At 32.2% G+C, this 20711-nt stretch overlaps 1 protein-coding gene across 1 annotated transcript in view; it reads right to left on the bottom strand.

The window, feature by feature from the left end:
* Positions 1–20711, bottom strand: part of LRRIQ1 (leucine rich repeats and IQ motif containing 1) — a gene marked incomplete at both ends in the record, with an annotated part of 111263 nt that overhangs the window by 80640 nt on the left and 9912 nt on the right. The window contains 6 exons of the mRNA XM_084306004.1: positions 686–862; positions 7599–7692; positions 8006–8079; positions 14400–14527; positions 15269–15462; positions 20092–20242. Coding sequence (XP_084162130.1) covers positions 686–862; positions 7599–7692; positions 8006–8079; positions 14400–14527; positions 15269–15462; positions 20092–20242 — 818 coding nt within the window. The remainder of the gene's footprint in view (positions 1–685; positions 863–7598; positions 7693–8005; positions 8080–14399; positions 14528–15268; positions 15463–20091; positions 20243–20711) is intronic.

The raw sequence follows: 20711 nt of genomic DNA, 5'->3' as shown, positions 1-20711 counted from the left end.
GGTACTGCAAAGTGATGAAAAATAGGAGTTATAAATTAAAAATTACCACTTGTAGTATCTAAGTTCTGGACAACTTGCAATATCTAAGTCACTGGACAACTAATCATAATAATGAAGCAGCATTTATGACAAAATCAAAGACCTATAAACAGAGCCATATAATCCACGTCTTTAAGAGGAGAGAGGACACCTTTTGCAGCTTTCCAGTCATTTAGAATGTGAATAATACAGATAGATATGGAAAAAAAAAAGGCAGGAAAAAAAATAGAGCACTGTTTGCCAAACTAGGTTTGATTAAGCTGAAACTGGAGATTAAGCTGAAACTTAATTAATTGGAAATTAATGATATGATTATACCACTTTGGGGATTTAAGCTATTATCTCAACATGCCACTGTACCATGTTGTATGTATGAATTCATCCAACTACTACTACCTCAAGAATTTTTGGATTTGAACCACCTGTTTTCCCAAACTTAAAACAACAGAAGTCAAGGCCCACAGATATTTTAATATGTCTGAAGTATTCCTTGCACTGAAGTCAATGATTCTGATCTCTTTCTTAACATAATAATGTTTCCACGCAAAAAGCTAAGTAAAATTCATAAGAAAAACATGAAGAACTACACTAAGGGTATATTAAGACATATTTCTGAAAGCAATTTATATTCATCTAAAATACCTACCCAAGTTCAACAGCCTTGTTTTTCAGTGTAACATTTTCTTCAATTTGAACTTGACAAAGTTCCAGAAAAGTTCTTGATTCTGATCTTTTGATTCTTTCAGTTGTGGGTAAAGTATGATAGTTTAAGTCTTCACCATCAACAAATTGTAAACTAGGAAGTTCCTTGCATAGGGAAGGCCTTAGAAAAGAAAAAGTCATCATTAGTTTTATGAAAAAATCCCAATGCTAAAACTCCAACTTTACTATAACAAGACATAATATTATGATAGTTCTCACAGCATTTGCATATATTTGTTCTTACTTCATATGTTAGTATACTAATGAAAACTTTTTTTCTTAATAAACCACAGAACTGGTATGAAAACGTCACTTTCGTAGCAACATTTCGTAAAACGTTGTTGGTATACAGACCACTGCTGAAATACCAGACACAGGGAGGTCTATAACATTCTCAGTTCACTACATCTAGTAGTTCACCTACTTGAACGACAGGAAAATCTGACCTGCAATGCATTTAATTAGTTTGCTGTGTTTAAACACAGCAAACTAAGTCTTAGGATCATACAGAACTGGTTTTGGTGACACATTTAAAGGCCTAGATTTAAAAACTGCATAGAATACAAAACATTGCCAATCTTCATACCATTGCTACCTGCATATACCGCATAAAGTAACATGATATTCAGCTTGACAGATGGGAAAAAAGTCTACTTTTGAATTACTGAATTTGAGTCTGTGCAAGGGATGACAATAGAAATAACCTTCCTTTTTTATGACAAGGATGTTCAAGGCCACTTATGTAAGAATAAATATGCATGAAAAACATAACTACTGTTTTAAAAAAGTGTTATCACTGAGCTCTCTTTTAAGATACTGCAAAATATAATCTAAAACTGCAACCTTGTTTCACATATTTCTTATAGCAGTCCAAGTTTCTTTAAAGTTTTAAGACTGTGAAAGTATTTAAATCAATATATCAATACTCAGTATTTTCATTATGTTTGTAACACACATGAAAGAACACTTATTATAGGCTATAGGTCCCCTTGGTATTAAAAAAAAAAAAAAAAAGTTTTCAAAATTTGAGAACTCCCTGACTATTCTCTGTGATGGTAAAGGACTAATACTTAGCTCATATATTATATAGTAAGTTTAAAATTAGTGTTTTATTACTCAATTTGAATATTCCAAAATGTGGTTCAACAGAACAGAAAGTTAGTTTTTTGCAAGCAGAACACTTCCCTTTTCTGTTGCCCATTAATGTAAGAACAACACTGCCTGAAATGCATTTCAAATGAAATGATGGGTTTAGATGGATTCCATTAATTCCTCCCTCAACACACACGGAGGAATTACCAAAGCTAATGTTTAATAGTGATACATTAAAAAAGTGCCATATCAAAGTTGATGGATGCTGGAAGCATTGTGTCTTAGAGCTATGGGATCTCAACACTAGTTTTTCCAGCTGGGTTTCTCCTGGTGAAGGGCTGAGTCAATATTTCATTTAGTGAAAACTTCCTGGTGAATATTCTGTCACTTATGAGGCTCTATTAATCATTACAGCATTGAAACACATTCCCCTAGGAGTGCTCAGACTGATCCAAGAGTTTAATTTTTTAAAAGCAATTTCTTACTACTTCACTTTTGTTGGTGTTATCACTGGCTGGACATGAAAGTACAAAACAATTGGGAAATTTTACAACCAATTCCTTTGTTGGTATCAAAGGGTTATGTAAAGTTCACTGGAACATATTGCCCGAAGTTATGGTCAATGCTGTATTCAGTAAACCCATATCTTATCGTATCCCATACTTCAAATCCTTTAGACAAATGAATCTCTTGTCTAATCATAAAAGTTGTATTGGGTCAAGCAAGCTAAAGTGTCAGTACATGTAGTTAAATAGGAATTCAGAAAGCTTTTCCCCTTAAGGTTACAAGTGAAGTACCAGTTAGTTGTATAAAATAGGAGGAATTAAAACAATGCAAATGGGAATTTAAGATATTGTCACAGACACTGAACTTTATTCATAAAATTATGTGCATGAACAATGGGAATCCAAATAAGTCTGTTCACTGAAAGGAAAAAAGAGAAAACAGAGGAATTTATTTGTACAGCTATCAAACACGTACCCTTAAAAACTGCTGTTCTGCTCAGGTAATCTAAAGTACCAAATTAAACACATTCTTGTGTAACACTGCAATGTAAGACCTCACATTTAACTGACTTGAAATTAAAGAATTTTGATTCTAAAAAAAAAAATGTTGCAGAAATGAACAGTAAAGTAATTGTTTGTAAAAGTGATCCTTATATACTCCTATACACAATGACATGGAACTATGAATGTGGTATTTATCACATATACCTTAAAACTACTAGGGACACATTTCCATAGTTTGAAAAGAAATTGTTCAGATCTGAGAATTTAAGAAAAGGATCTGATCACATATTGGTAAATAATAATAATTTTATAGAGTACAAACTTTAATAGCATTTTTGATAGAAATGGGCTGAAATATATTTTGAATGCTTAAAAAAAGCATAGTTTTAATCAAAATCTCAGTCACCTGTTTTAATTACATCTGAAATAAAAGGTTGTGTTCTATTTCATATCTTTAAACATTTTACTATGTTAGTACTTTCCTATACTATTACTTGATTTCCTTATCTGAAACAATTGGTAATAATTTAAATTCTTATTGGTTAAAAACTTTGTACATTTAATGGAACCACTGTAACAGCTCACTATCAGACAGATATTCTACCATTTCAATATATGAATTCCGGATTATCACCTAAAAATCTGAAATTGCATTTGCAATTTTTCTTACTGCTCTCCAATATCTGTGGACTAGGAAACATTAATTCTAGAGAAGACAGATAAACTTTACATTCAATCAAAACAGGTACTGTACTTTTGCTGAACAGTTCTTCTAGAAAACTAAATATTCATAGACTGGTCTACATATATGGTTTCAAACAATATAATTACCAAAAATCCAGAAGACTTCTAAAAAAATGAAAACAAAACACAAAACAAAAAAACACAACCATAGTATACTAACAACCTATCCATGTATAATTTTCTTAATAAGGCTTCCAAATACAATCCTATCACAACTACTCATTGTGCGATTGTAATGACCATATCACATTACACATGTCAAGTTTTCTTTCTACCCCATCCAGTTCTTACATAAACACATATAATAAGTCTCTAAGACCAGTCCTTCAATTACAATTATGTATTATAGATCACTAGAAGGCAAAGAACAGCATTATTTTTACATCTGCATCTCCTTCAATAACATAAAAGCAATTAACTTTTGGTGTAAATATAAGGAATTCTCAGAACAGGAAAAGAGATCACAATGACTACTGAAAAAAAATCAACCATTCATCCCAATTTTTCATTCCAGAAACTCTTCCTTAAAGTTGCTAAGTCAAGGATTCCTTTATACAGATTATTCCTAATTAAAGACATCATCTTTTGTTCACGTGTAGGTTCACATGTGCAGTGTGAACCTACACCATCAGCAAGTCTGTTAAGCAGAGGATTTATGAAATGGTGAGAGGGAGTAAATAAGAAAGTTATTTTTCAATACATTGTTTACATATTATATTATATATATTATATTATGAAATAATACAATTATTTTTCAAAACAGCAAAGAGGAAGAGAAATACTCTAAGCTATGTGATGGACAGTCAGGAACTGGTGTTTCTGAGAAGGGCAAGTAAGTAGTGTAAGTATAAGTAATCAGAAAGAGAATAGTAAAGATTTAAAATAGTGCAGATGTAAGAGAAGGAGAAGAAGGATGAATGGATGGTCACATCTGCGCAAATGTTTTAATGAAATATAAAATATGATAATAAAGGTGAGACAAAAGCTCATTCAGAAAGTTAAAGTCACCAAAGGTGACTTGTCAATAAAGGTGACAAGTAGAATTCAAGCTGAAAACAACAATATTCTGGATAAGTCAATGGACAAAGAAGTTACAAATTAGCACCACAAAGAAGGCATTTATTTCTATAATTTCTACATTTGTCTAAAGAAATTGTCATATGAAAAAATACTTTAGGATAGCAGTGAAAAAGCACAGAGTTTTGGAACAAAACACTTCATACTGAAGCTCCAAATGCTTGGCCAAATTTCAAGTTGTTTTTTTTTTTTTTAAACAAAACTACAAACTAGAATTCTCAGGAAAAAAAAAGATCACAGAATTCAATTCCATTTGTTCTTCTCATATAATTTTCTTCCAGTTTGTGGTAGTGTTTGTCCATACCTCATTTCTTTTGTATATACTTTCACTGTTCATTTTCATTTATTTTTAAGTGCCAAATTTTACTGGTTACAAAGCTTCCAAAAATAGATTTGCTTGGCATGGATAATCAAAGAATCATAGAATGGTTCTAAAGATTCTAAAGACCTTAAAGATTTTCTAATTCAAATTTCCCTGCCATAGGTAGGGACACCTCCCACTAGACCAAGTTGCTTAAAGCTCCCATTGAACCTGGCCTTGAACACTTCCAGGGATGGAGCATCCACCCATCTCTGGGCAACCTGTTCCAGTGTCTCACCATCTTCATGTTAAAGAATTTCTTCCTAATATCTAATCGAAATCTACCATTTTTTAGTTTAAAAGCACTAATCCTAGTCCTGTCACTACACTCCCTGACAAATAGCTCCTCTCCTGCTTTCTTGTAGGCTCCCTTAAGGCGCTGGAAAACTGCTATAAGGTCACCCCAAAGCCTTCTCTTCTCCAGGATGAACCTACATCTGACCAAAACCAAGAATCTAAAGACACAGGGACCTATTTCATCAGAGTAAAAAATTCAGTTGTTCATTCGCTGGACACTTCGAAGATTATTTTTTTCCAAGTTATTTCTTGTCATTAAAAGAATGGGAAGGAATGAAACTATATCTTCATGTGTTAATATTAATCTATACTCTTAAATCTGTAAAAATGGTGACTGCAAAAGTAGTTTTTTGTTTTGTTTTGTTTTTATAAATCTAACCTGTTTTCTTGCATTACAAAGTTTTTTGTGCTTTTACAGTTGATTGCCATGAGGACTCATTTTTAATTTAAATGATTGTGTGTTTTGCATTTAAGCTCTGAAAAAGGAATTAGGGAAAGGAGGAAGAATTGTGGTGAAATAGTTTTGAAAAACATTAGACCTGGAGCAGCTCAATTTTCAACCAAATCCTTGCACACAATGGAATGGAGTAAATTTGACCCTGCAAACAGTAAAGAAAAAAGGGTATCCTTTATATACATCATCAAAATAAATGGAAATGTTCATCTATTGCTTACATAGAGTTTATTTTTAAATAATAATTAAAATATTATTAGGCTGGTACATACTTTGTAAAAGAAATGTAAATTTATATATAATGTAGTGACTTATTCCCTCAAATTAATACCAAACAAACGTAGCTATCCCAACAACCTGGACCATTTTGTGATTCTTCTCCAGTTTCTCCCAGACAGTGAACTAATACCTACCTTTTCTCATTTAAATTTCATTTCTTTGTTACCCATCATGAAGTGAAATCAAAGTAATGACTGTGGCTGACATTTGATGCCTGATGCAAGAAAAAAAGGAAAAACCAACAAACAAAAAACACCACCACCACCAAACAACAAACCCTCTAATGCTAAGAGATGGACCCTTTTAGTGAACAGAACAAGCTGTGGTCAATTTACATCTTATCATACATTGTGACCAAATAGGCTATAGACTTTCTCATTTCCCTACTGGTTCTAGAATACGGCAGGCAACTGCTCAGACAGCAGAACCGATTTCTCTCCCTTTTGCTCATGCTGCAAAAAATCCATTGGATGATGGTGGAGCTTATCATGAAGCTATGCACTTTAGATCAACAAATCTCTATAGGCTGAGTATCAAACTGAATGATTTTTCTTCCTTTAGCTGCAGAAAGCACTATTTTTATCCCTCTCGTTTGCTTTCTCAGAGCACTCACTGTATGCAACTGGATAATCTTAATTGTACTCAGACTGCTCTCTAAGTATTTGTATGCTAAGAAGGGAAGAGAGGGATCAAGAAAAGGCAAAGGGAGCCCTTTAAACAATACATAACATTAAATACGGTGCAGATATTTTCTTGTCCTAAAACGCATTTGAAAACATGAGAAAGAAAGCAAGTAGATGATGGCAAACAGTTTGAAGGGAATAACAACAGTTTGCAACTGCAGATACAGTCTTAACTCCTTTGCTACTGGCACTATGTTCATTTCTACTACAGAAATGGGACCTAACATTATTAGCCCCACAGTCGGGTGGCATATTTTTCCACAGTTCTGGAAGAATCTCTGGTCACTATTCACATAGAAAATAACTAAAGATCAGCACCATTTTGAAATTAATTCCTAGAATGGTTCATAATTAATTATTAGAATGGTTCATACTTAAAATAATGTATATTTCTCCAAGACGGCATGCAATACTGGGTCTCTAGCCATTCTTATGGCCACGTATTTACATATGATTTTCTTTTATTAAGGAGACAGAAGAAAAGATGGAAATTTACAACTGATAGTTTTTCCCTCATTCACAGAAGTACAGCTCAAATAAAAATCTCTGAGGATAAAATTGCCCTAATATTTTTTCACATGAAAAATTATTAATCCTTTCAATTAAAATTGTATTTACATTTTAAAAAATGTTAGTGCACCTATATAACTACCTACATTGTGCATTGTCACTATTGTCAGAGGCCTGGAAAAATTATACTAGAACTATTTTCATAGTGCATATAACTGAAGAGTGATCTGAACATTTATTTAGTGAACTATAAATTTAGGTTATTTTGACAAAACAAAAAAAAACATATTTTCTAACTGGCTTTTATTTATTTATTTATTTTTATTCAGCAAATCAATTTATTTTCTTACTTGCAATTCCTTTCTTGGAGAAGAGGATTTCCACTGAGCAACAACTCCCTTAGATTATTGCAGCCACTTAACCATGCAATGACACTTTTAAGGTCTGTATTGTAATAGAAAACAAAATTAAATATCAATTTGAAAGTAGAACCATATTATTTTATTTAAAATCACAAATAGTACCAAAACCATGTAGAATTATAAGCAATTCTATTACATTTACACTACAGTTATTATCAATATGTATAACATCCGTATTTGAAAAATATTTATGTTTTCTGTATGTCTCATAAATAATATTTGAATTTTATATATATATATATATTTGGAACAATCCAAATTCAAATGAATTTATAAATTATTTAAGAACTTCTAGTCTGGATGGGCATTTGTTTTATGTTTTCTATACAACTCACCTGACAAGCAGTTATTTTTGATGTCCAGCTTTTCCAAAGATACAAATGAATTTAAAGGCACAAGCTCAGTTAGACTAAGAACAAAACAGAAAAGTTTATTTTTAATTAAAGAAAAGCAGCAGCTCATAAACAGGCACCAGAATCTTTTACAGTTATATCAACTTATTTATTTACATGAGAAAATACTCATTTAGCTATCCAAGGTGCTAGTATTAATTACCGAAATTCCTCCTTTATCTTTAAAGCATTTCTTAGTCTTCTCAGGAGGTCACTTTTTGTTTGTATGTGTTACTGTTTTCGTTCAATTGGTAAATATTTCATTCTATTTCTCTTAAATTTAGTTCTGAGGATCCAAAAGTATTGTAAAATTTACAAGTTCAATTGGCTTTTCTTTAGTCAACTTGACTAGAATAAAACAGAAGGCCCTGATTTTGGAGACAAAAATAAAATCTGCTTTTCCCCTTTCCTTTTTCTTCATTTATCATACTTCTTGTCAGTTTGTTTCTCTTCTCCACTCAGCACTCTCCACTGCCTAGACCCTAAAACCAACATAATTGTTGCCAAAGTTGTATTTCTTAACCATTCAAAGCTGCACTGTCCTGTAAAAGATTTTTAGCACTTCCTCTGTCTGAGTACAGAAGTAAGACAGTGTCACAGAAGTGCCAGTTATACAGACAGCTACAAAATTGCACTTCTTGCCTATCAGAGTTTTTTCTTGTGGAATAAAGCAGCAAAGCAGGGCTAAAGCCACTATAAAATTCCTATTTGTAGTATTGAAGAATAGATGAGAGAAAACAGATGACATTCATCTGTACAAATGATACGGACTGTGAGATGTGTATTACCATAGCTATTAAAATCTTTATTATCCATTATTATTAAAATTTTGTTTAGTTACAAACTTGCATTGGTGTAACTACCAGTAAATGTTAAGCTATTCAGTCAGCTATTTCCAAATATTACCTTTCAGATTTAACAGTTACTTTTATGTTAAATATAAATGGGGGAGGAAAAAAATTAAAATCAAGATGTTGAAATTGTGTTAAACTAAAACTAGAATGTTTATGTATAGACATACAATAAACAAACTATCTGCTGAAAAACTTACTTTTGGGTAATTTATTTCAATTCTGTAAGGACAAGGCCTAAGCATAACAGGAGAATGGCATCACACATGGCAATGCATGTGTTCACTTTGTAACTGTTAATTTTCATGGAAAGCAGTTTTTTCTGAGGGTAATATTTATTACCTTTGAAAGCTATAGAACAGGGTTCAAATGGTCACAAATATAACCATTAAAAATCCCAAACTTACTCACTTCACAAATTTACAATTGGCCAGAGCCAAAAATGCTATTCTGTTGTTGAAATCTGTTCTCCAGCACAGGCTGGAAAACATTACAACTGAAAGACAAAGTTGGATTTAATTCTAGTTAACAAATTCTGGACCAAGTCTGGTCCAGATTCGGTTGTGGATTCTTTATTCTTGTTGGAAATTGCTTGTTTTCTCTACTATATGCCAAAAAAACAACAAAAAAAAAACAACAACAACAACAAAAAACCATTGTAATAGTAAATTCAGAGAAACGGATATAAAGTCAATTGAGTATGTGCCAGTATACTTTCATTTCCCTCTCACTCCATATTTTAAAGTTGTCCTTGTTCTAATGCTATTTAGTTCAATTACCTCCCTGTCAGTTTTCGAAAGTATCAAATAAATATGAAGAAGCATTAACTCTAAAAACCATTAAGCATCAAATACTCTTGTACACACTGCAAAAAGTATCAGCATTTTAGGTTCTTATGACCAGTCAATAGCACATAAATATTTTTAATATTTGTAACAAATATCATTATAGATAACAGTGGCAAACACTGACTAAAAGACTAAAATCCATAATACATATTAAAGATTCACATATTCAGGAATATCAGGGAAATAAATGACATAACAAGTATGAGGGACTTGCACACTAAAAAGCCTTTCTTTCTACAAGTCATAATGGATTTTTTATTTTATTTTATTTTTAAAGTGAGTTGGTTCAGGGGATTTTTGTCTGTATACACTGTGGTGAATTAGAAATTCTATTTGACTACTGGACTATCCTTGCCTGCCGTTGGCATTATGAGAGTTAAAACATTTCCCCGTCATTCTATAGCTTTCCTTTTACTGACATTCTTTGTTAATTTTTTTCCTAAGAAAATTCAAACCAGAAAGACAAAGGACATTACTGAAAACTTAATACTACTTGACCTTGTCACATTAGCCCAGGGCATAAGAGAGATATAAATTACAAAGAAGACACAAAAGTAAAAGATATTTGCAAAAAAAGAAAGCCATAGCTTCCTCTTTCTGCTCCCATTTAAGGCTGTAGTAGGACAGGACACAGATAGCCACAGAAACTATATGTCAGAAAACAAGATTTAAGAGTCTAGAATAGTTGTAAGTATACACCAGAGAAAATAAAGATTGCTTTTTTAAACAAAAATTTTTTAAACACAAACTCTTCAGGATGGTCCAAATCTTGCTTTGCATCAGTTTTTCCCCAGAAAGTTGTCACTGATGTTAATGAGCAGTAAGGAGGGAAAGATAATTAAAACAAACTTATGTTAATCTAGATCTTTAAGTAATGTTTATTCCTCTTTCATACTTTAAAATGTTATTATTTTTTAACTTGCAATACAAATTATTTACAAATATTGCAAATATGTTGCAATATTTGCCATATTTGTAACATATTTGATGTTGAATCAAACATAATACAGGAAATCTACAAGTCACTTGTTTCCTGAATACTCTGTTAGGCAGTATACTTCATCAGTATTGTCCATGGTGCTACATTCTTAGAAATACACATATGACCAGCGAAGAATTACTGAAAATGATAAACAAATCTAGACCAATAAGGGGTGTATGTGGATGATGACAGTATAAATACAGTATAGATACAATATAAATACAGGACAGTTTGTTCATGATTGACTGAATTCAACATCCAATGACACTTATATGTATTGTGACAGCTCTGGAAAATCTGTCAAATTTTGAAAACAGAATGGCTTACTGTCACTGTAAGAAATTAAGTTAAAAATACACATACCATGTATATTGAAGTGGTGAGAACAACATGTATCAAGAACTCAGAATTCAGCTGCTTTTAAGCATTTCTATAATAAGCCTATTGGCATGTATTTAGTTGCAAAAATGTGAGCAACAAGTTCAAAAAGAATTTGATCCTGGTCAAACCAGTTTTCCCAGAAAAGGAATTTTTGCAGCTGCCTACATTTTTTTTTTTTTTTAATATTAACTTCTTATCTTCCACACTTAGGTTAGAAAACAAAACAATAATAATAATAATAAACCTTTGGAATATTATAACAGAAATTAAGAGGGATACATTTGTCCATTTTCAAGTTGCGCAAAAACTGTAAGGACTACTTGAACAGTAGATTGATTTTGTGTCTCACTGTAAAAGTTTTATATGAAGAAATTAACGAGTAAGCTACATAATTGTAAATACATGTAAATATAAATCTCACATGAATTCTTACTGCATATTAAATATGTAAAAATGTTAGTTCCAGTGGAAATATTTTTCTCTCCTACACCGAAACCTTTATCTACCATATCAAAAATAATCCTATTTATACTAACTTATTGTTTGTGTTCTCCAGCTGCTCCAAAAGAGAGCACAGATCTTCATAGTCCCAATTCTGCAGTAATCAAGTCAAGAGGGTATTCACCTTGTACGTTGACCTCCTATAAGCTTCGTACATGAAAACCACAGCAAAACACTTAATAAAAGCCGGGGTGGTAATATTACTGCCATTTTTATATATGATGAACATGTAGATGAACATTTTTATATTTGATGAACATCACTACATGCCATAATTCCTTGTTGCTATATTGTAGGTTTAAAACAATTAATTTGGAGTTTTATCTTTAGCAATTTTAGGGTTTATGACACAGACAAAATATCTCAGAAATAAAAAACATTGTAAATTAGCATAAAAAAAATTATTTTTATAGTACTACATTAAAAAAAAAAAAAAAAAAAAAACAGATTCACATATATGGGCTTCCTGCAACCAGTAAAAAGGAAATGGCACTCAATGTACACTTTAAAAACAAAAATAAAAACAAACCAAAAAATCCAAAACCCATAAAACTGCACTAGCTATAGGATCAAAGTAAAAAAACAGTTTTTCTTTCAATAGCTTGCACCATTATATTCACTGTTGCTATATAGAACATCAATTTACTTATGTTATAGCACACACATATGGAGATGCTTAGAAGTGTACATAAAGTCAGTGCAACAAAGCATGCTACTGAAATCCCAGGAATCTAGAGGCCTTTAATGTGCATTTAAGGCTGTCTTGTCCTGTTTGTCCCAAAGATTTGAGATAAGGTATAGATACCAAAAGGAAAGAAAGGGATTTTTTTTTGTTGTTGTTATTTGTATCACATCCAGTTTGCTCATGCATAAATACATGCTTTCTCCTATTTCAGCAGACGACATTCAACATCTCAATGCAGGCACTGGACAAACAAAGTAAGCATTGGAACAGAGAATAAAAAACATAAGATCACAGAATGGACAAGTGGTACATCTATATGGCCAGCCCAGCACAACCTAGATCTCGAGGCTGAATTCAAGCTATGGCTGAAACTGGGCTCTTAGGTTTGCTTTCTCACTAGCAGGCACATTGGGTGTTCCAGCAGTCACATCTTAATGTGTGAGAAAAAAAAAAAAAAAAAAAAAAAAAAAAAAGAAAACTACAAGAAGATAAGAGCCACATTCCATATTATACAGGAATTCCATAATATACAGGAATTCCACATTCCTGCCTGTTCCATAAGAAGCTGAACAGGTCAGGAAAAAAAAACACAACAAAAACAAAAACAAAAAAAGCAACAAGAACAAACGAACTAAAAAAAAATAAAAAATGAATGAAATCAATACGTGTGATTTGGAGTTTTACACTTAACAGATAATGATCTTGCTAGGCACAGGCATGAAGTTTCTCCAAACTCCAGAGGAACTTAAAAAACCTAAAGAGCTTTAAAACTCAAGGACTAGATTCTGTAAATATAAATAACTAGGTGTTATATTTCCATGTATGAACTTACATGCATTCTACTTCATTAGAGATGATTGAAAACAACCTGTTTATATAAAGTTATAAAAATATAGGTTGTATTTTCTTAAATAGCATTAATTTTCCATAAAGGGCATTCCTTATAAAAAGGACTCAGACTTATAGATCTGTTATCCCACAGGCTCACAGATATAGTTGACTCTGCTGAACTACTGTCACCAAGGATGGGATTCTTCTGTTCATATGTAGACAAACCAACATGTGAGCTAATGGTCCAGGCTCTGTCAATAGTCAGTGAAGATGTACAGTCACTTGTAGGGTGTGGTTTGTCTCAAAGAAAATGTCTAGAAATGGTAGATGAATCACATGCTAAAACAACTCCTCTTCATTAACTCAAGTGCTGAATGATTAGTTCAGAGTGTATATTCAGTGTAGCATGTGTGCAATGGTATATTCTGTGTGTTTAGGTGAGAAATCCCTTTCAGAGTGAACACATTGCAATATGGAAAAAAACAGTAATTTACTAGCAAAATTCATTTCACTACCAACACAAATTAAACTATAATTGTACCTTTTTTTTTTTTTTTTTTTTTGTTAGCTCAGTGTAAGTGTAGGAAAGGGTTGGGAGGCAAAATAAAATAAAAATCAAGATTTTGACTCCTGAAAATACCATCATTCTATTCTACAGATGTACAAAATATTTTATAAAATGAAAAAGAAACCTGATTATATAGTACTTCAACAAATGATCTGGTTTTATACTGCTTGTCTTGACCTCGCTTTATTATTCTGTATCTTCAAACTGAACCGTAACAGTTAAGAATGAAAGCAGATATGCAGTACTGACATTTGGTTTTGGGGACATTAATATATCATGTATATGAAATAAAAAACAGCCTAATGAACATTCAAACTTGTAGTATTTAGGTCTAGCAGTTATACTTAAAATAGCCTTCAAAGTCTGTTTTGAATAAACTAGATGAGAAATATGAAGTTTGACAGACAAACTCTAGAAACAATTGCTAAAGAAACACCATGGTTTTAATAATGCTGCAATGCTCAAAAATTATTTTCATATAACATCTAATAGAAAAAATTACTTTTCATAGTTACTGCTGTTTCAAATTTTCTTAGCTGAAGGTGGCCAATGCTATTACTTGTCAACCACATACTTTCCAAGTATGGAAAAGATGGTGATATTTTAAGCATACTGAGAATTATACTTTTTAGATAAGTGTTAGAAATTCCTCTGTATCAACTTCATAAAGGGAAAAGATTTCTTGATTACCTATTTTGAGACAGTGAAAGAATCTGCAACAGAGGCAACCAATACAAAGGAAGCATTTTCATAGCACAAATGCTATTGTCATCCAAATATAGTTCTCTTAGCAGAACATGATTTTCCAGCCTTGGAAGCTAAATAGAGAAGAGAAGGTTATTTAAAATTAATGTAAATTAGAGAAACAACAATGGAATGCTTACCATCTGCTTTTCATCAATCATTATTAAATATAAGTAAAAAAACACATTTTGGATATATGTATTATCTTCTTATTATGTATATTATGTGTTAAATATTTTTCAATGTCCTCTACGTAGTCTGAATAGTCAATATAAATTAAAAAAAAAAGTGGGAGTCAAGAGCCACAATCTTACTACTTTATTTGTGCTGATTATTGAAAATAGTTTTCAGCTCCCATATGCATAAAAGAATCCTTGGCAGTAAAGATTATTATTTGTCCATTTAGCAAACTACTTTTCTATTATATATGTTGCAGCAAAAATTTCAACGTCTGGAGAATCAGCATTCATGAAATTAACCTAAATTACTACTTATCTTTAATGACAATAGTACTTCACATCATTTTAAACAGAGAATAACACATAAAACAAGGAGGGAAATATAATAATTGAAGGGTCAATTTTTCAAGGACTTAGGAACAAGAAAAAACTTTACCACTGCTAGCCATTTTTACCTTTGAAAAATCTCTCTCTGAAAGGAAAACATAACAAGACCAAAAAAAAAAAACAAAAAAAAAAAAAAAAAACACAAAACAAACAAACAAAAACACCCCAGGCAAACAGAGCATTCTGAATAACACTACTGTTAACAAAGATGTATGTACAATAAACATCCACTTAATTCAAAGCTTTTACCTCCTGTAGGTTATTGCCTTGTAACTTCAGAATTTGAAGTAGTCCACAACTCTCAATGCCTTCAATTTGTGTGAGATGATTAAAAGAGCAGTCTAGGTGTATGAGAGTAGGTGCTTCACAAAGACCTTTTGTGTTGATTAATTGATTATGATCCACATTTAATTGCTGAAGGTTTTTCAGTGACTCCAAACCACCTGAAAATTAAAGGTTTTAGCTGAGTTAAGCCATCCTGAAATAATAATATATTAAAAAAAAGTCTGGTTTTCGAGTACCAAGAAAATTCTAAAGTTTCAACATATTCATATTATATATAGTAACAATATTAGTCCTATACTTTAAAAAAATAGTCTATTTGGACACTATCAAATATGCAGCGCGTACAGGTGATGAACTTCTGATCCAATTAACTAAGCGATAATAATAGTTCACAACCCCTTTAGAACTTCTGTTGGAACAGAACATTCTTTAAATTATAAACTATGCTTACTGTGCTTGAGGACTTTATAACCTACCCAGAATCCATCAGCTCTATGAAACACTGACAGCTCTCTTAAGATCACCCCCCAAAATGGAAACAGTATTTCTTTAAAAGTTAATTTTAAATAATTAATTTTTAAATGTTTTTAGAAAGCTCTCAGCAAGGTGATAATAAATTGTATTAATACCTAGGGCAGCCCAGCATTATTAATATAAATGCCTCCTGTTTAAGTACTTTTTTAACAAAGAAATGAAGAACCTTTATGAAGTACCTTTAAGTATAAACCTACACTTCTACAGTCATTATACTCACAACAAACTTACTCTTACCAGCTAAAGAGCAAGAATGTGTGATCTCTCCTACAAAAAGATGCAAAGGAAAACGCTCTTTTACCCATATTTATTTCAGAGTTTCTCACAAATCATTCTCTTACAATGGTAAAATCATACTCATTCCATGGTCTTACTATATGCCAGATGTTCTGTGATGGCTGCCTTTTTGGAGTACCAATGTGTCTGACTTGCTACAGGTCAAAGCAGTTTTTTCCTATACAGTAAAGTATAGTAGTAAAACTTCTGTGAGGGGGTATGCCTTTAAAAAACACATTTAAAAAAAAAAAAAAAAAAAAAGGAGTTGCTGATTTTACACTTCTTTCAGGTATTCCTCATAGGATTGTTTTATGTAATACTTTATCTCAGCTTTATGTCAACAAAAGCTTCCCAAGTTCCCATAAGCAAGTTGGGCAAACTTTGCAGAAGTGAACATCTTTGTGATTATCCTCTGAGAATCAATTAGATTATAAAACTAAAGACCACATTGCCACTGAGGAAATTCTTCACTCTTAGAGTGGTGAGGCACTGGAACAGGTTGCCCAGAGAATCTGTGGATGCCCCACCCCTGGTAGTGTTCCAAGTTGGACGAGGCCCTGAGCAACTGATCTAGTAGGAGACATCCCTGCCCATGGCACATAGTTTGAATAACATATTCACCTGAAAAAGCATTGGATATTAAAGAGATAACATCCTATTCCTAAAACAAATGTTATATATTCTAACTTCAAAACGGTGCTTCAGGAAATAAATATACAAATCTTTAATTATTCTGAAAGAATTTCAAACATACACGACATACTATCCTGATTGTAAGATCGTGTTCGTATTTTCTTGTCCACTTTTTTTTTTTTTTTTTTTTCCCTTGGATAAAAACAAAAAGGGAACTAGCACCATCTAGTGGTCTCAAAACAATTTCCTTTCAGACAGTATTAACAGCTTCCAAGACTTCCTCAGAACAGCAGTCTTTACGTTTCCACTACTAAGTTAACAGCATAGGAGTACTGGTTAACTTTAAATGCACTGAATTGCCATGGAGTGGGACCGAGGACAAACTACACACAGAGTAAGAAGAGTCAGAGTTAATAGAGGATCTGGAAATTTCATATTCTGCATACTGCACTAAGCACCTTTTTTTTACATCTCCTGTCTTGTTTAATTAGACTAGAAGTAATTCTAAACAGACATGCCCAGGCTACATACAGTGGCTGCATACAGTGGTTACAAATTGCTATGCACAGCTCCTGTCTATTAGCTATTGATCTCTCGAGGTCCCTTCCAATCCCTTCAATTCTGTGATTCTGTGAAAGCAGTTCTGAAGTAACTTCTAGGTGCGACAACAATGTGCTTTCTTAAAAATAATAATTCCAAAGTGGCATTTAAGAGTATTTAAGAGTTACTCATTGCTATTCTTAGCACTACTAGGATTTTAGCCTACATACTACAGACATCCTGAGAAAGCATATTCTATAATTAAAGTCAAAATGCTAGTTTTTGTGTAAGAAAATTTTTACACAAAGCATCCATCTTCCAAATAGGAATGCACTGAAATTAAGTATATTGCTGACACGATTTTTCCACTTAAGTTTGTGAGCATGCAACCTTAAGTGGAAAATCATAACAGACATATTTCTTATACTTTAACTGTTATGTTAAGGGTTTTCTGGCAACTCTCATTTTTCCCTCTACTGATGCTATATTTTAAATGAGGACAAAAAAAAAAAATCAAAAAAAAAAATCAGAATGTGCTTGATGTTTCCAACAATAAGTTAATAAATCACAAGTATTACAAAAAAATATAATTTTTTTTTTAGGGGAAACAAAATCACACTCAAAAAAAACTAAATAAACAAAAAACACAAACAAACAGCACAAGCCCTTTGTGGAAGCTGAATGAACAGACAACACTGTACACCATTGCAACTGTGAAAGGCAGGTTCCAAGCTGATTTTTGTAAACATTTATTTAGCCACTCAAAATCATTAGAAACTTAGTTCAAATAGCACCACATTGCATAAAACAGAAAGTACAAAAGTATTTTTACAAGACTTCCACAGGAAGATACTACATTCCACATAGATGCCACAGTCCTAAATTCATCCACCAATACTACTAATTACTAATTATTATTACTAATAATAATTAGAGTAATCTTGCAGACATTTCTATCGAGTGTGGTACATCTGAAAGAATCTTACCCAGCATTGTTGGCCACAAGGATACAAAGCCAATATTTATATTCACTTTGTTTCATCTTTCCCTGTTGGAATATTGATATGCTTTTGTAGCAAGCATTGATATTCCAGCACCCTTATTCACAGGTAATATAAATTCTTCAAGAGTATTAATGTTACACGTGTTTTTAATGTTTCACAGATTAGCAAAAAATATTCAAAATATCAATATAAAACCTGCTAAATTTCCAGACTGTTTGTATGGGTTGGCTTTTTCTTCCCCTAAATTTCCTATTTCTCTTTCCTATACCATTGCCATTTATCACTGAATTGCACTATTCATCTTCACACTGATCCAATTTTGTGTTTTATGTTTGTGGGTTTTTAATGCAATGGAAACCACTTTATTAAAATATTTCATGTGAATGTGTTTCATTCATTAGCTTAAAAACTGTTTTATGTTGTTTTCCCACTGTCCAGGTAGCTCTCTACTACACATACTTTAAAGAGAATTAACAGTCTAAATCAGGACAAAAGAAATCAAAAATTACAGTCTATTTATCTCCCTTCCACTTCCAGCTCAGACTTCTTTCCAAATAATATCTTCAAACTCTGCACAGACCAAAAATACAACTAGAAATTCACCTTTTTAGTCTTCCCAAAACATTTTGTAATTCATACAAAATTGTTTGTTTCATTACATGCATTTTTTTCTTCATCATAAGAAAATACAATTTTATTTCAATTAATGAATCTCTGAAGATTTACTTCTGTTAATATTATAATCCTCAAATGATAGTGATCTGTATTTTGTTGGCTTTTACAAATTCCACAGTATATCATGTACTAAAACCCAAGTCCCTATAGCCATAGGGAGGCTGCTAAATCTTGTTCCATTCTATCTGCTGCTCTATCTTCCTGGAGAAAATTTACTACTTTCTTTCTTGAGAGCTCCCTTTCAAGTAATGATCTAGTAATTTACTACTAGCTTTTCCCAACTGTTAATGTTGCTTTTGAGGGACCCCTAATGGCCTTCCCTATGTATATGATTCTCAAATAACAATAAAAGTAACTTCTCCACTGAGGTACAGCAAGGATCTCAGTTATTCTCACTGCACTGCAGTTTCCTGACCTTTTGTCAGTTGAAAAGGTTCTGGATCCTCGTTACATTTATACCAAATCTACTTGACAAAAGGCTCACCATACAGTATTTATGGCTTGCCAGAAGCTGACCCACAATATGTACCGAAAGGCACTTCACAGGCAGAGAGGGAATAAAACAGGTAGAGAGGTAAATAGCTGTTCACTATATGAAAAATTCCTGTATGACCAACAGGTAACTCCTAGTCCAAAGTTTTTATGTACTGATGCATCTGTTGAGGTGTCTACAGTTATGTGAATTCTACCTGGTTGACTGCAGATAAATGGTATACCTGTTGCCTGCCATCTGTTGAGCCTAAAAAATATAACTAACTGCATCTGTAAATATAGCAAGTGTTGGCATACTTGCTATGCCTATACGATTTGCATGACTGTATGCTAAACTCATTCTTTTCTCAGCTTTTGACCATTTATTTCTCATATTTTTTCTTTTTTTCTTTTTTTTTTTGACCATACTTATTGGATCTGGGGGGTGGAATGCATGGCAGTAGCTAAGCCATACTACAAATAAATGTGAATTTGAGTGTGATTTAAAATGCAGGAGTTTTCTGATCCATTTCATCATTCTCCTTGGGCTTAGCACCTGGCTGGCCCTGAATCCAAAGGAAGCACAATCCTGAATATAAACAGCACAAATATTCTCCTATACAAATTGGAATAATTTTTCATTAATTTTCTTACCAATTCGAGTGATTCTATTGTAGGAAAGTTCAAGATTTTGGAGATTTATGCAGCCATCTAAGCCACAAACTGATGAAATATGGTTCTTATTCAGAATTAGAATACAGAGATTTTCTAGATTTTCACAGTCAACCATCTCAATGCTGTTTTCCTGAAACAAAGCAAAATAAGAGTATTAATAGCATCTGAAGTGAAGCAATGGAATTAAAGTATAAAAATATGGTAGATTATCACCAGTGTTTATTTTTATCCCAAACTTCTGGCTAGGTGCAAGAACATTTCTATTTTTTTCCATTAAAACAATAATGTGTTTATTTTGTGTTCTACTGGGATTGAACAAAGATATATTTTGCACTGTATTCTGGCTCTTAAAATGCTCAGGGAGGTAATTCTGTTTATTATTTAAAGTATAACATTAAAAACAAACAAACAAACAAACAAACAAAAAAACAGTTTTGGAAGAGGCAATATTTTATCTAGATATTTTATCTAGATTTTTTTTTTTTGCTTATAAATACCGAATTAGAAAGACTGAAAGTTTAGACATGCATATTATGTTCTCATATTAGTATTTTATGTTTTGAGGTATCCCAAATTAAGAGATCTCAAATTTTACATTC

Source organism: Netta rufina (genome assembly GCF_964035555.1).
Source record: "Netta rufina genome assembly, chromosome: 1".
Lineage (NCBI taxonomy): Eukaryota > Metazoa > Chordata > Aves > Anseriformes > Anatidae > Netta > Netta rufina.
Note: the sequence above shows the minus strand (reverse complement) of the source record. Positions and strands in the feature narration are given on the sequence as shown.